Source organism: Gallus gallus, chromosome 11 (assembly GCF_016699485.2).
Source record: "Gallus gallus isolate bGalGal1 chromosome 11, bGalGal1.mat.broiler.GRCg7b, whole genome shotgun sequence".
Classification (NCBI taxonomy): Eukaryota; Metazoa; Chordata; class Aves; order Galliformes; family Phasianidae; genus Gallus; species Gallus gallus.
In genome coordinates this window covers 1,442,261-1,455,101 of record NC_052542.1, presented here as the reverse complement: position 1 = coordinate 1,455,101, position 12,841 = coordinate 1,442,261, and the positions used below count along the sequence as shown (strand labels likewise).

At 42.9% G+C, this 12,841-nt stretch overlaps 1 protein-coding gene and 1 non-coding gene across 12 annotated transcripts in view; both read left to right on the top strand.

Annotated features, from left to right (window-relative positions):
• The window catches only part of CNOT1 (CCR4-NOT transcription complex subunit 1), a 53,493-nt gene that overhangs the window by 32,160 nt on the left and 8,492 nt on the right, over positions 1-12,841 (top strand). For 4 of the 11 annotated variants that reach the window (XM_015279111.4, XM_015279109.4, XM_015279110.4 and 1 more), the window contains exons 25-39: positions 346-525; positions 1,522-1,638; positions 1,944-2,054; positions 2,667-2,744; positions 3,071-3,248; positions 3,734-3,864; positions 4,405-4,701; positions 6,843-6,983; positions 7,080-7,184; positions 7,878-7,997; positions 8,534-8,728; positions 10,036-10,178; positions 10,769-10,877; positions 10,994-11,163; positions 11,899-12,151. In XM_015279111.4, the coding sequence (XP_015134597.1) occupies positions 346-525; positions 1,522-1,638; positions 1,944-2,054; positions 2,667-2,744; positions 3,071-3,248; positions 3,734-3,864; positions 4,405-4,701; positions 6,843-6,983; positions 7,080-7,184; positions 7,878-7,997; positions 8,534-8,728; positions 10,036-10,178; positions 10,769-10,877; positions 10,994-11,163; positions 11,899-12,151 (2,328 nt within the window). The remainder of the gene's footprint in view (positions 1-345; positions 526-1,521; positions 1,639-1,943; positions 2,055-2,666; positions 2,745-3,070; positions 3,249-3,733; positions 3,865-4,404; positions 4,702-6,842; positions 6,984-7,079; positions 7,185-7,877; positions 7,998-8,533; positions 8,729-10,035; positions 10,179-10,768; positions 10,878-10,993; positions 11,164-11,898; positions 12,152-12,841) is intronic. The other 7 variants (XM_015279113.4, XM_015279114.4, NM_001277133.2 and 4 more) reach the window with 4 other exon arrangements.
• Positions 990-1,125, top strand: LOC112533308. The gene has a single exon (XR_003077320.2). It is a non-coding gene; the product is annotated as a small nucleolar RNA SNORA46 (small nucleolar RNA).

Sequence of the window (12,841 nt, the reverse complement as noted above, 5' to 3'; positions counted from 1 at the left end):
GCATTTCTATCTGAAGTTATGTTAGCTTTTCTGAGCTAGTAGAAATCTGCTGCCACCTGCAATTTCTGTCTTGTGGATAGACTGCTTTACCACAAGGTGCTGACAGTCCTGGGTGTTTTGAAGGTACATGTTTAGAAAGCTGAGAAGTGGAGAGAAAATATTGTGCCTCACTCATTTTCTCATTTAAATCCTTGTTGGCTGACCAGATCTTTAGATAGAGAAATCCACTGATTTCAGAGCCATTTAAAAACAAAACCACCAACCATAGTGCTAAAAGCAGTTGCGTTTGTGGTTGTTGTCTTATGTTCTTTTTTGTGGTGTGCTTTTTCTTTCCTATGGATACAGGTTGAAGAACTGAAGGAAACAGTGAAAGAAGAGTTCATGCCTTGGGTATCGCAGTATCTCGTGATGAAGAGAGTCAGCATTGAGCCAAATTTTCACAGCTTATATTCAAACTTCCTTGACACCCTTAAGAATCCAGAGTTTAATAAAATGGTTCTGAATGAAACTTACAGAAATATCAAGGTGAGTAGCACAAGTTCTAATACTTGGGTAGGTTTCAAGATTTTAGAGGTGTGATGTGCTCAGGCCATTTGCTTCCTCTGCTGCTGATCTTCAAGAAATGGAGTATCTGGGAAAAGTCTACTTCAGCTTAAGCTAACAGCTTACTGTATGAATACTGGGATTCTTCTGTTTTCAGTCAGAAATAATTAAGAGGGTACATCTGCATTTAAATTCTTTTTTTTTTAGATTCTAAATCTGTGTGAGGCCTGCAAATTACAGCAGGGAAAATTTCTTTGTGGTCTAGTTAGTTTGTGTGGGGGAGTATCAGGATGAGAACCACACTGCTGTTTCAGTCAAAGAATAAAGAGGATAGGGAGCTAGAGAAAGCAGAGGTGTAACAACTAAAAATCATTGTAGGAACTAAATGAACATGAATGTGAAGAAATAGCCCTGATGATGTGTGAGTGAGTCAAGTTTGTCAAGGAAGCACTATTTTTAAACCTGTTGGTGGATTTTCCTGGCCATCATGGGTTACGCTGTAGTGCAAAAGAATCTCCTGACTCTTCAGAGTATAGTTGGCCTTCTGTTTGGCTGATGCTGCTCTGAAGCTAAGGGACAGAGCTAATAGTAGAATGCTGGAGCATGCTTTAGGTCTTGAAGTAGGAATTAAATCATTTCCCAGGAAATGCCTTCAGGTCTGCAATGAAAGTGTTAAGAAGCATTGCCTTCCCAAGTTACATTTTGCTGGGTAGTTGTAGCAGCCTTAGCAGTAACTGGGAAGCTCTGGAATGGCGTAATCCTTTCTGATCCTCTTCAAGTAAAGGAATTTTGAAGTCATTACAAGGCAGATTGGTGGGGTGCTATCTTGAGGTAAAGACTGCTCTTGACTATCTCTGTAATGGGACTGGAGCTCAGAACTTAGCATTCTAAAGCTTTGCTTTGGGTCAGAGCAGCTGTTTGATTTGGTGTTGAGTCTGATTATCTTCCAGTTGTTGCTTGAGTTGTTTTTTTCATTAGGTGCTACTGACATCAGATAAGGCTGCAGCCAACTTCTCCGACCGTTCCTTGTTAAAGAACCTTGGTCACTGGCTGGGAATGATTACCCTGGCTAAAAATAAGCCCATCTTGCACACGGTAAGCTTCTGTCTTCACAGACTTGCTTGATGCAAACTGCTGTGGTGTTATTCAGCAGCATAGGCTGTTTTGGAAATGCTTATCACCAAAATGAAGGAGGTAATCTTACATCAAAATGTCTATCTGTGAATCTCTGTTCAAACGGAAGATCACTCTTTAGCAATCTGTAAAATTCAAGGACTGTCTTGACTTCAATTTTGCCACTATATCCTATAAGAAAATAATATGTAAATGGAATTTCTGCAGTGTTCTTAATGTTTCTCTCTGCCTTCCTATCCTTTTTAATTGTTGATGGTGTTTTTCAGGATTTGGATGTGAAGTCACTACTACTGGAAGCGTATGTGAAGGGACAGCAGGAATTGCTTTATGTAGTACCATTTGTTGCCAAAGTCTTAGAATCCAGTGTCAGGAGTGTGGTAAGTGACTATGCTGGGGCTTATTGCTCAAGTGGCAATACAATCATTGCAGAAATTAAGTAGTGCTTCTCATTAAACCAGATTAATTTCATGTGCAGTGGGGTGTTTAAGCGATATCAGGGCTTAAAGTGAGTTCCATTTTGAGGGAAAGTATGTGTCTTGTCTGTTTTTTTGGTGGTTTTGGGGGGATTTTTTTCAGCCTGAACAGAGTATGTTGGCTGAACTGTACTGTAGTATCCCCAGACACAGACCTCTGTTGAGAAACGAAAGGATGTCACTGAAGGGATTCTATGATCTGTTTCTCATTTGGGTGGATTTATTTCCTTCCACCCTCAACATGCCTCTTTTGTCTCTGAGCTCTTTATAGTTCTGCTTGGCTGAACAGCTGATCTCTCAGAAGGACCTAGTCATTGTGTTTCCAGTTCAGTGTTCAGCTTGCTTGTTCATCTGGTTCCTCTCAATGCTAAAAGCAGCTCTGCCTGCAACTGTGCAAACTTCAGTTTCCCATGTCTGTATGTGCACATAATGGTTCAGTTTCAAAACGTAACAGTCTTAAGTTAACTAAACCATTCCAGAACATTGTGTAATGCTGCTCTCCATTTTCTCTTGCAGGTCTTCAGGCCTCCAAACCCATGGACAATGGCCATTATGAATGTTTTAGCTGAGCTGCATCAAGAACATGATCTAAAAGTAAATTTTCTGCTTTGTTTGTACCTATTGAGCTTGAGGTTTTCTTGATTGACACACCAGTCAGAAAGGTGTTGTGAAGGACCAAATTTCATTTCTCGATTTATCGTGTGAGGAACTGGGCATTGCTAGCTTAGTAAGAACATGGATGAATCTTGATTTCTGTGAGATAATGTGCAAGTTGTTTGTCTAATCATCACTTGTTTATGTGTGTCTTCAAAAAAAAAACAAACCAAAGAAAACATGAGACAAAGCTTGGGATTTGAGCAGCCAGTAAATGTTTGGGGCTTTTTCCTTGTGACATAACCTAAACTAAAATTGTTGTGCAGTTGAATCTGAAGTTTGAGATTGAAGTGCTCTGCAAGAATCTTGCACTGGACATCAATGAGCTGAAACCTGGAAGTCTCCTGAAAGATAAGGATCGTCTGAAAAATCTGGATGAGCAGCTGTCTGCTCCAAAGAAGGATGTGAAGCAGCCAGAAGAGCTACCACCCATCACAACAACCAGTAAGTATGCTTCAGATCCAACTCAGAACAGTGCTGTATGAAGTTTATTAAGACAGGCTATGCTATTGCAGAGAAGAGTGTGAAGCCACCTGCACTGCTCTAACATTACTAAAAGCTTAGAACCACTAGAATAGTTTTGTAATGAAAGGATGTTAACAGAATTAGGAGATGGGAGAGGAGTGGAAGCTCTCCTGAGGACTTAATTCTGCATGTGCTGCATGTAACTGCTCTTTAGAAGAGAGTGAATCTGAGAGATAAGTGAGATTGTAGCAGGATTCAAACCCCGCTGTAACAAACAACTGCCAAAATGCACTGAAGATAAAATGGTGCCAGACACTGTAGAGGTAGAAAAAATGCTAGGTACCTGTAGGAAGTGTTATGATCAGAATTTTATCACTTACTAGTTTAAATGAGGTACGTGCTTCCTTTATAAAAACTTGTTTTTTCCCTAATATTGCAAAATAAACATTTTTCTATTCTTACAGCCGCTTCTACAACTCCAGCTACCAGCACCACTTGTACAGCCACAGTTCCTCCACAGCCCCAGTACAGTTATCATGACATCAATGTCTATTCATTAGGAGGACTGGCTCCACACATTACCTTAAATCCAACGGTAAGTACTGATTTGGTTTGCTAAAAGCATTCCTACCACTGACACTGCCACAGATCTTAGCTCAGTGGGTTCGGCATTTTAGAATTTGAAGCTCTTCTTGGAGAGTCACTCCTCAAAAGTAACAGGGGAGGGTGAGTGCTAACAAATAGCCAGAGGGAGAATTTGGGAAGTTACTAGTGATTATATCAGCTAGCAGGCTCTCAAATCATCTTGCACTGTAGCACGTGCATTAATATCTACATTAATTCAGGCAATAGGTGTCAGCTGGGACAGTTGCCAGGGCTTTCTTGCTCCTTCTGACCAGTCAGTGACTTGCTCTTAATTCAGTCCTTGCTCTGTGATCAGCTGCAACTTTGGAAGAAACCTGTCCCATGCATCTGTTTCAGAATGATCAAATAGATGCTGTAATACCTTCATGAGAAACACTGTATGCAAGCTGTGAGGGCATACTTAAAAATGTTTGGAAAATGTGAATGCCTAGGGTAGATGGAACCAGTAATAAGCCAGAATACTAACATAACTTTCCTAATGCTCCTCCAGATCCCGCTGTTTCAGGCCCACCCCCAGCTGAAGCAGTGTGTGCGGCAGGCTATAGAGCGAGCGGTGCAGGAGCTCGTCCATCCCGTGGTCGATCGGTCCATTAAGATTGCCATGACTACTTGTGAGCAGATAGTCAGGAAGGACTTTGCACTGGATTCGGAGGAGTCACGAATGCGTGTGGCTGCACACCATATGATGCGGAACTTGACTGCTGGGATGGCCATGATCACCTGCAGGGAACCTTTGCTTATGAGCATAGCTACCAACTTGAAGAACAGTTTTGCTACTGCGCTGAGGGTAAGAGTTGCATCATCAGAAACTTCTTTCTGAGTTCACAAGTATCCAGCTCTACACGGTAGACATTATTAATACTGCACAGGTTACACAGCTTAGTCCAGTGCAGAGATGAACTGTGCTGAAATAACAGCTCACGTTGTGTAGCCTTAAGCCTGTAAGGTGGGCATGGCTGCATTGCGCTTGAGCTTCCTGAGCTGTTTGTCCCTGTGTGCTGTCGAGTTTGATCACATCATGGAAGCTTTGGAGTGCTTATCTGTCTGTGGCTTTTCAGGTAGATAAGCAAGGGTGGGCAGGATTGAATTGGTTCTGGGATTTTCTGGTGATAGATTATCACAGTATGCATGTAAGCTTTGGGCGGATTTCATTCAGTCGTGGTGTTAGCAGATAAGTAGTTAAGACTTCTGAACAGCTTTTCCACTCGCTGGCTTCTTTGGAGGATATTTTAAAGTCTTTTTTTCTAACAAGCAAAGTTTGAGCTTAAAGTCCTAGTTTTTCCCTCTTGGCTAAATGTAATACAGTTCATGAACTGCTAGTCAGAACAGCAGCTGCTACCCAGAAGTCTTGCTGTGCTTGCCATTGGTGTTGCAAGAGGCACAGATCTCGGAAAGATTGAGACATTTTATTACCTGGAAGGTTAGCAAGGTTGAAAAGCTACCTACCTCTTAATGGCATGTTGCTATTGCCTATCTGGTAGGGAGTGGCACTGTGAAGGCTGTTTTGCAATACAGTTGCTCTCTGCTCAAGGGGGCAGATTGTAAAGGTCTGAAGGGAATACAAAGCCTTAGTAAGGCTCCCATGCCCAGGTATGGGCTGAATGATTTGTGACGTAACTTACATGCTTCAAGCCATGTGGACCCTCTGTTCAGAGCTTCAAGTAACCTGATTGCCAAGATCAGAAGCTGGTTGCTTTCTCTGCAGTAGCAAGTCTGGGCTTACAGATGGTGTAGCAGAAATGTATGAGTCCTGTCCCATCAATCTTAAATACAAGCTAAGGATGGGAGTAAACAGTACTGCTTTGTTAAAGTGGGAATTTAGCCCGTGATTGCTGTTAGCACCTTTTGCTTATTCCTCAGAGCTTGGGTGTCAAGGTAGTAACCATAAAAAAGCAAAGGAACAAAAAACCACTAAACCTCTGTCAAGAGAGGGACAAATACTTTTGCTGTGACTCACTGGATGTGACTGCAGTTCAGACAGGGAAGCAGCTGAAGGAATGCTTGTTATCTCTTGGGTGGCATGAGATGGCGGAGATGAGGCAGGGTGAATGCAAGCCAGTGGTGTTACAGCTGTATCTGCCAGGTTCCTACATGCACAGGAAGAAGTAATTCATGCCTTATGAAAGACTTTGTGCTAATATATTCTGTATTTGCAAAATGTCATGAATTTATTGATGTAGGTTCAATGGTAATCCAGGGAAGCTTTTTGATGGCATAATTGCTCAATGTTGTGCTGCAGGAGAAGATGCTGCACAGGATGTTTCCAAAATCTGGCTTACTAATGAAGTGGGTTAACAAGGCAAGGGTTTGTTTTGTCTGAAAGAAGCAGTATAATTTTCAGAGAATTAGGGAATTCAGAGAAGTAGGGGTAGAACTTAATGGGCAAAGAAGCCCAAGGAGATTGGACTGTTTGCCTTTATATGTGTATTCCAGTGGAATAGGCTGCTTTTCACTCTGGTACGTAGGTCCCTCTGTTCGGTTTTCTCTTAAAGCAGACTCTGAAGGGAAGGAAAAAAAAAAACTGTATGAGAAAGGGAACCCACTGCAGAAATGCTCAGCACCTCAGCTTTGCATTGAGTGAGGCACTCATTTCTGATTGCAACCTAGGTGGTGGAAAAACCCTCAAGCCATGACAGATGGGTTTCTTTTCCTTCATTAGCATCTATTGTGAGTTCAGTTGTGCTCTAGAGATAAGCTGAGGGGGGGAAGGAGGGAAATGTCCTGCTGTTCTGTTCCTTGTTGAAAGTTTTTACTGTCTTCTTGCTTATGTTTTATTCAAAGCTGTGCAAAAAGTAAATTTATTATTGTGTATTCTATGCAAAGACAGTGCATTCCTAAGAAGGTTCCTTTATTATTGCTGGTGTTGAGTACAGCAGTGTGGCTATATTCAAGGAAAATGCCTTCACCGATTGTCCTGGTTTTCAATAGGCAGCCTCCCCACAACAGAGGGACATGATGGAGCAAGCAGCTGCCCAGCTGGCGCAGGATAACTGTGAGCTGGCGTGCTGCTTTATCCAGAAGACAGCTGTGGAAAAAGCAGGCCCTGAAATGGACAAGAGGCTGGCGACTGTAAGTATGGGACTGCTGCCTCTTCAAAGGTTTGTGTTTTTGTATACATCCAGACTCTGCATCTAAGATGTAATGTATTTTGGCTCTGTTCACCAGGAATTTGAGCTCAGAAAACATGCTAGACAAGAGGGTCGTCGGTACTGTGATCCCGTTGTGTTAACTTACCAAGCTGAACGGATGCCAGAACAGATCAGGTTAAAGGTGAGGATATTAAGTGAGCTATTTTCTGATGCTATGCTTCCCCTTCTAATAACGAAGAGAGCCACACTGCTTCAAGTAACCAGTTCTGCATGTTGTTAGTCATGTCTTACATTGAAACTGCTATTAGCTTGATTGGCAACGGAAACACATTAATACGTTGTTTCAGAATGTATTCATATCATTTTCTTCAACTGCTTGAGGAATTTAAGTTCTTTCTCTTGTTCTCCTCTGCTCTACCTTTCCCTAAAAGAAAAGTCTGTTGCATTGTTTCACATTCATCCCTTTAAAAGGCATTCTCTTGTGCCTCTGAGAAGCATAGGGCCAGTATTCAATTCTTTGAGTAAGTTGCTGTGATCCAGCTAAATCCTCATGTTAGGAGGTCTGGCAGGAAGGATACGGCCTCAGCACAGAGCAGCAGAATCTTACTTCTCAATATTAGGTCACTCTGTGTATGAAAGTGAGTGAGCAGCTACCTGTCATACAAACTGCCCTCATTCCTTGCTGCCATGGTGCAGTTGATGGAAGTGGCCCAAACTACAAAGCAGTGATTGACCGTGCTCACGGAGGTCCCAATTTCATGATGCATTCTGGAATTCCCCAAGCCTCTGAGTATGATGATCCACCAGGTCTGAGGGAGAAGGCAGAATACATGCTGAGGGAATGGGTTAATGCATTTTCTTCTTTATTGCAAAGGTTGGAGGTGTGGACCCAAAACAGCTGGCTGTTTACGAAGAGTTCGCACGTAATGTCCCCGGCTTCTTGCCTACCAATGACTTAACTCAGCCTACAGGATTCTTGGCTCAACCTATGAAGGTAGAGATTTCTAATTGTCTTAAGTAGCCCTTTTGAGTGTTGCAGTGCTTGTGTCCTCTGATGGAAGGCTAGTAAGAATCAGACATTTGTATTGCTTGGGAATACCGATTGAAAGGTTCGTCTTAAATTGTCTTAAAGTCCAACTGATGGCAACATGAAGCTATTCTTGAAGGCAGTTTGAGCTTTTTGTAGCATAGATTGGAGCCAGATGTACGAATTAGGATTACTACGTGTATTTTTAATAGCACTGAAAAGGTTACTTTTGGGGAAGGTTGTGTATAGCAAGCACTCATTTTGAGATAACGAATGGGTTCTTGAATGCATTCTTCATCTTAAGGACTGCTAAAATTGTTGCTAGTTATTTTTACAGCTCAATGTGATCATATTTGTGTGTTTGAAATGCAGTTAAAATTAGTGAAACTACTGTAGAGGACTACGTTCTGGGTGCTATGAGTTCTGAAGCAGAAGAACTAATCAGTATGACTTTCACAGATGTGGTCCTTGTGAAAAATGACTAATTCCCACTTTCTCTTAAGCAGCAAGCTTGGGCCACAGATGATGTAGCACAAATCTATGACAAATGCATGACAGAACTGGAGCAGCACCTACAGTCCATTCCCCATACTCTGGCCATGAATCCTCAAGCTCAAGCATTACGCAGCCTCCTGGAGGCTGTGGTGGTCGCTCGGAACTCCCGTGATGCCATCGCTGCGCTTGGACTGCTGCAGAAGGTGTTAACAATTCTGCCCCAACTGGCCTCAAGTTTATTGCTTGTTAGGCTTGTCAGTTGTCTTGTGGTGACTTCATATCTTCGTGCATCCTGTGGAGCTTGCTTGGTGAATGATACTGAACAAGTGCTGTCTTTGGAGATGTAGTAAATAACACTGGAGAAGGGCTCTGTTCGCTTGGTATGGTGCATGCTGTGGTTGGGCTGCTGCAGGAAGAAGTGGGTAGAGAAGTAGAGAGCTGTTGCAACTGGGAGTAGTTGCTGATTTGAAGATGGTTTGGAGGCTAGTAAGATGTTTGAACTGCCCTTGTAAATGGGTGGCACTGGGCTTTGTGCTGAATTTACAGCAGCACAGATTTGCTTCGTTTTTAGTGGTAACTGACAAATACGCCCTCATCTGCCCATTCACTCCCCTCTCCTGCGGGACAGGGGGAAGATAGAAGGCAAAATGCAGTGAGATGATGACGACTTAACGAGAAGGAAAAGCTGTGTGCACAAACAAAGCAAAAATGAAAAAACTAAAACTAAATAGAACTGCATCCCATCAGCAGGCAGATGGTGAGCCGCTTCCTGGAAATGAGCCTCAGCGAGCATAACAGCAGCTTGGGAAGACAAACATCACAGTGACTGCCTTCCCCTAATCATCCTTTCCCTAAGCTTTTAGCGCAGAGCATGATGTCACACAGCATGGAATATTCCTGTGATCACTTTGTGCCAGCTGTGCTGGCCCTGCACCCTCCCGGTCTGTTGTGTACTACCAGCCTTCTCACTGTGGGGGAGGCAGAATGGGACAGAGAAAACCTTAAAGCATTGTACAGACTGTTCAGCAGCTGCCCAGATATTGTTGTCAACACTGTTTCAGCAGCAAATCTTTAAACTTAGCATCATATGAGCTGCTATGAAGAGAATTAACCCTATCGCAGCCACACCTAGTGAGCTGTACCAGGTTGGGAGTGTTGTGGTGAGCTCTGTGACGTGAGCTGGCATCATTGCCTGTGTAGTAACTTCCATTTCATACGGATTACTACAGACTCATCGGAGTGCAGCAGCTCCTTGCCTAAAGAATCTGGAAGGTGTTCTCTATCAGGCTATGCACATCTTCCATCACATGGTTTCCCATGCAACATAACACTGAATTGCTTCTTAGGAGGCTTTGACTTGTGCAGAAGCTGTAGCAGAAACTGACAGTGACTAAACTAGTTATTTGCATGACTGCTGAATCTGCTGAGTGGTCACTGCAGCTATGTGGTTTATGTAAGATTTGGAAGAGGGCTTGTTTTTTCCTCTGCTAACAGGTTGCATCTATTCTAGGCTGTAGAGGGCTTACTGGATGCCACCAGTGGGGCAGATGCTGACCTTCTGCTTCGCTATCGTGAGTGTCACCTGCTGGTGCTGAAGGCTCTGCAGGACGGCCGTGCGTATGGATCTCCGTGGTGTAACAAGCAGATTACCAGGTCAGTTGTGACACAGCAGGGGTATGGTGTAGCCTTTCCCATCTTTTGGGAGTTACTGTTATTCTGAATCTCTTGCTTGTTAGTGCTTTCATTTGTCTCAATTTCAGCACAAAAAAAAGTCTTTTTTGATGTTAAAAGTCACTAGAGCTTCTGTTAATACAGATTCATCCTAGAACGTGATAGGAATCTGTCATGCAGTGAAGCACTGGAGATGCTTCATTGGAGATGCTCTGCTTTTTCCCATTTTGTAGAGACTCCACATGCTGTCACAAATGAGGTGACATAGTATATGCCTGCAGCAGAAGCACTTGTGCTTCAGCTAGACAGCTATGCCACTTTGTGCTCAGAAGAGGGGCTTTTCGTGTTGAATAAACTGAAGCTCTTGCTGGGCTGTTGTGGCCAGTAGTGCAGGGCAACAAATGCTTGACCCAAAGCACTACCTCCCAGAATGCTCCAGAAGAGACTTCTTCTGGGGCAAGTAATGAGTTGCAGTGGATTGCAGGGGCTCTCCAATATCTATTAGAGTTGATCTGCTTCACTTAAACTGTGTAGTTTAAGTACACTTCTGAAAAGAAATGGAATTCTTTTAGGTGCCTGATTGAGTGTAGAGATGAGTACAAGTACAACGTGGAAGCTGTGGAGCTGCTAATCCGCAATCACCTGGTTAACATGCAGCAGTATGATCTTCACCTGGCACAGGTAAAGAGAACCTGCTTTTTTGGAGGGGGAAAGTTACAGTCAGCCTTAAGAGCAGTGCTCAGCCATAAGGCGAATCGTTGAACTTCATGATCATAGTGCCTTTTTAATTTTGGCAGTCAATGGAGAACGGCTTGAACTATATGGCTGTGGCATTTGCCATGCAGTTGGTAAAGATCCTTCTTGTGGATGAGAGAAGTGTTGCCCATGTAACAGAGGCAGATCTGTTCCACACCATCGAGACGCTCATGAGGATTAATGCTCATTCCAGAGGGAATGCCCCAGAAGGGTGAGCCTGAAATACCATGCAGTATATTATTTCTGTTGTGCTCATTTATCATTTGAGATGTTACGTGGTTGGTGTTTCTATATCGGTAAATCACAGAGCTTTAAACTTCTGTGGCTGCAATCCCATGTTAGTTTAAAGTGTTGTTTTTATGTAATTGCTCTGATTTTTCTCAAAAGAGAGGCAGTTGCAGCATGACTTCAAATTGAATGCTTGTGCAGCAAAATTAGTGTGCTGTGCTGCTAAGTACCATGGTACTGTGAGATACCCCCTCAAATTCCTACTTTCTCAAATCTAGGCAGTGTTGTCACCTTGAATATTTAACTCTCTTATATATTAATGTGTTAATCACAAGATATTAATCAAATTATACTAACTCCAGTGCTTCAGCCTTCAACCTTTAGCATTGGCATATCAGAGTCTCAGCCCTTTAGGGCTTTCCACGTCCCCAAAAGTAAAGCTGTTTGTAGTGCATGTGGTGCTTCCCTGCAATACATTGTTTCATGGATTGGTGTAACCTCAGAGTTTGCATGATGTCAGTGTTCTTTGCTTTTTGTCTTTCCTCATAAATGCATCTGCTTTCAGGACTTATTACTGCTGGTGAAGAAGATAAAAAGATTGTATGTACGTGGAATTGGCTTTCTTTTAACTATATTTGTGGAGCTTCCAGTTCGCATACCTTCTTGGGGTTGGGAGAAAGAAATCTAACCCAGCTGTTGCTCTCATCTGTTGCATTAGGTTACCCCAGTTGATGGAAGTGGTCCGATCAAACTACGAAGCAATGATTGACCGTGCTCACGGAGGTCCCAATTTCATGATGCATTCTGGAATTTCCCAAGCCTCTGAGTATGATGATCCACCAGGTCTGAGGGAGAAGGCAGAATACCTGCTGAGGGAGTGGGTCAACCTCTACCATTCTGCTGCAGCGGGCCGCGACAGTACCAAAGCGTTCTCTGCGTTTGTTGGACAGGTAGAGCTTTTGGAAAGAAAGGTGCTTTTTATTCAACATAAGTAGGGTGTGATGCCCTCCATTTTAAAGCAGTTATAATCAATGTTAGACATCTTCTTTGAAACTTGTAGGTGTATGACAGTTGTTTGTCAAAATTCTACCTTCCTTTGAAGTTTTGTAGAAATCTCTGCCCTTTGGCTGATGGTGTTCTTCACATATTCTAGTGCTAAGCTGTCCATTCAGGCCCAGGGTTTTGATACAAGTCCAGTGGGATAAGAAATTCTAGTGAGGTAGCTGTTGGCAGTAGTTCTTGCATACTCTCTAATGAAGCTTGACTAGTGTTGCTCCTTGTAAGTAGCAGTAAAAGCTCTTGACAGTCTACAGAATAAATTACCTGTAGAGATGCAGCTGAATTGCTCACATGATCTGAAACAAGGACATCTTTTCTAACTGGAATCATTAGGGAGGAGAAACGTGAAACTTCATTAGCTAAGGTGGAATCTAAATCTAAACAGCCAACCCCTTCAGCAGTTCACTCTGGGGCGTCCTGACAGATGGGATGAGCTGTGCATTTAGATGTGACTAAGAGGAGATGCACTCAGTAAACCAAAATGTAGGGCTACAACTCCCTGTGCACCTGCAGTCATTATCCTAAAACTGTATTCCTAGTCACTGCGTGAGTGCAGCCGCAAGGAAGCCCCTGATCTGTTCTGTTGGTATTTTATTTTTAAA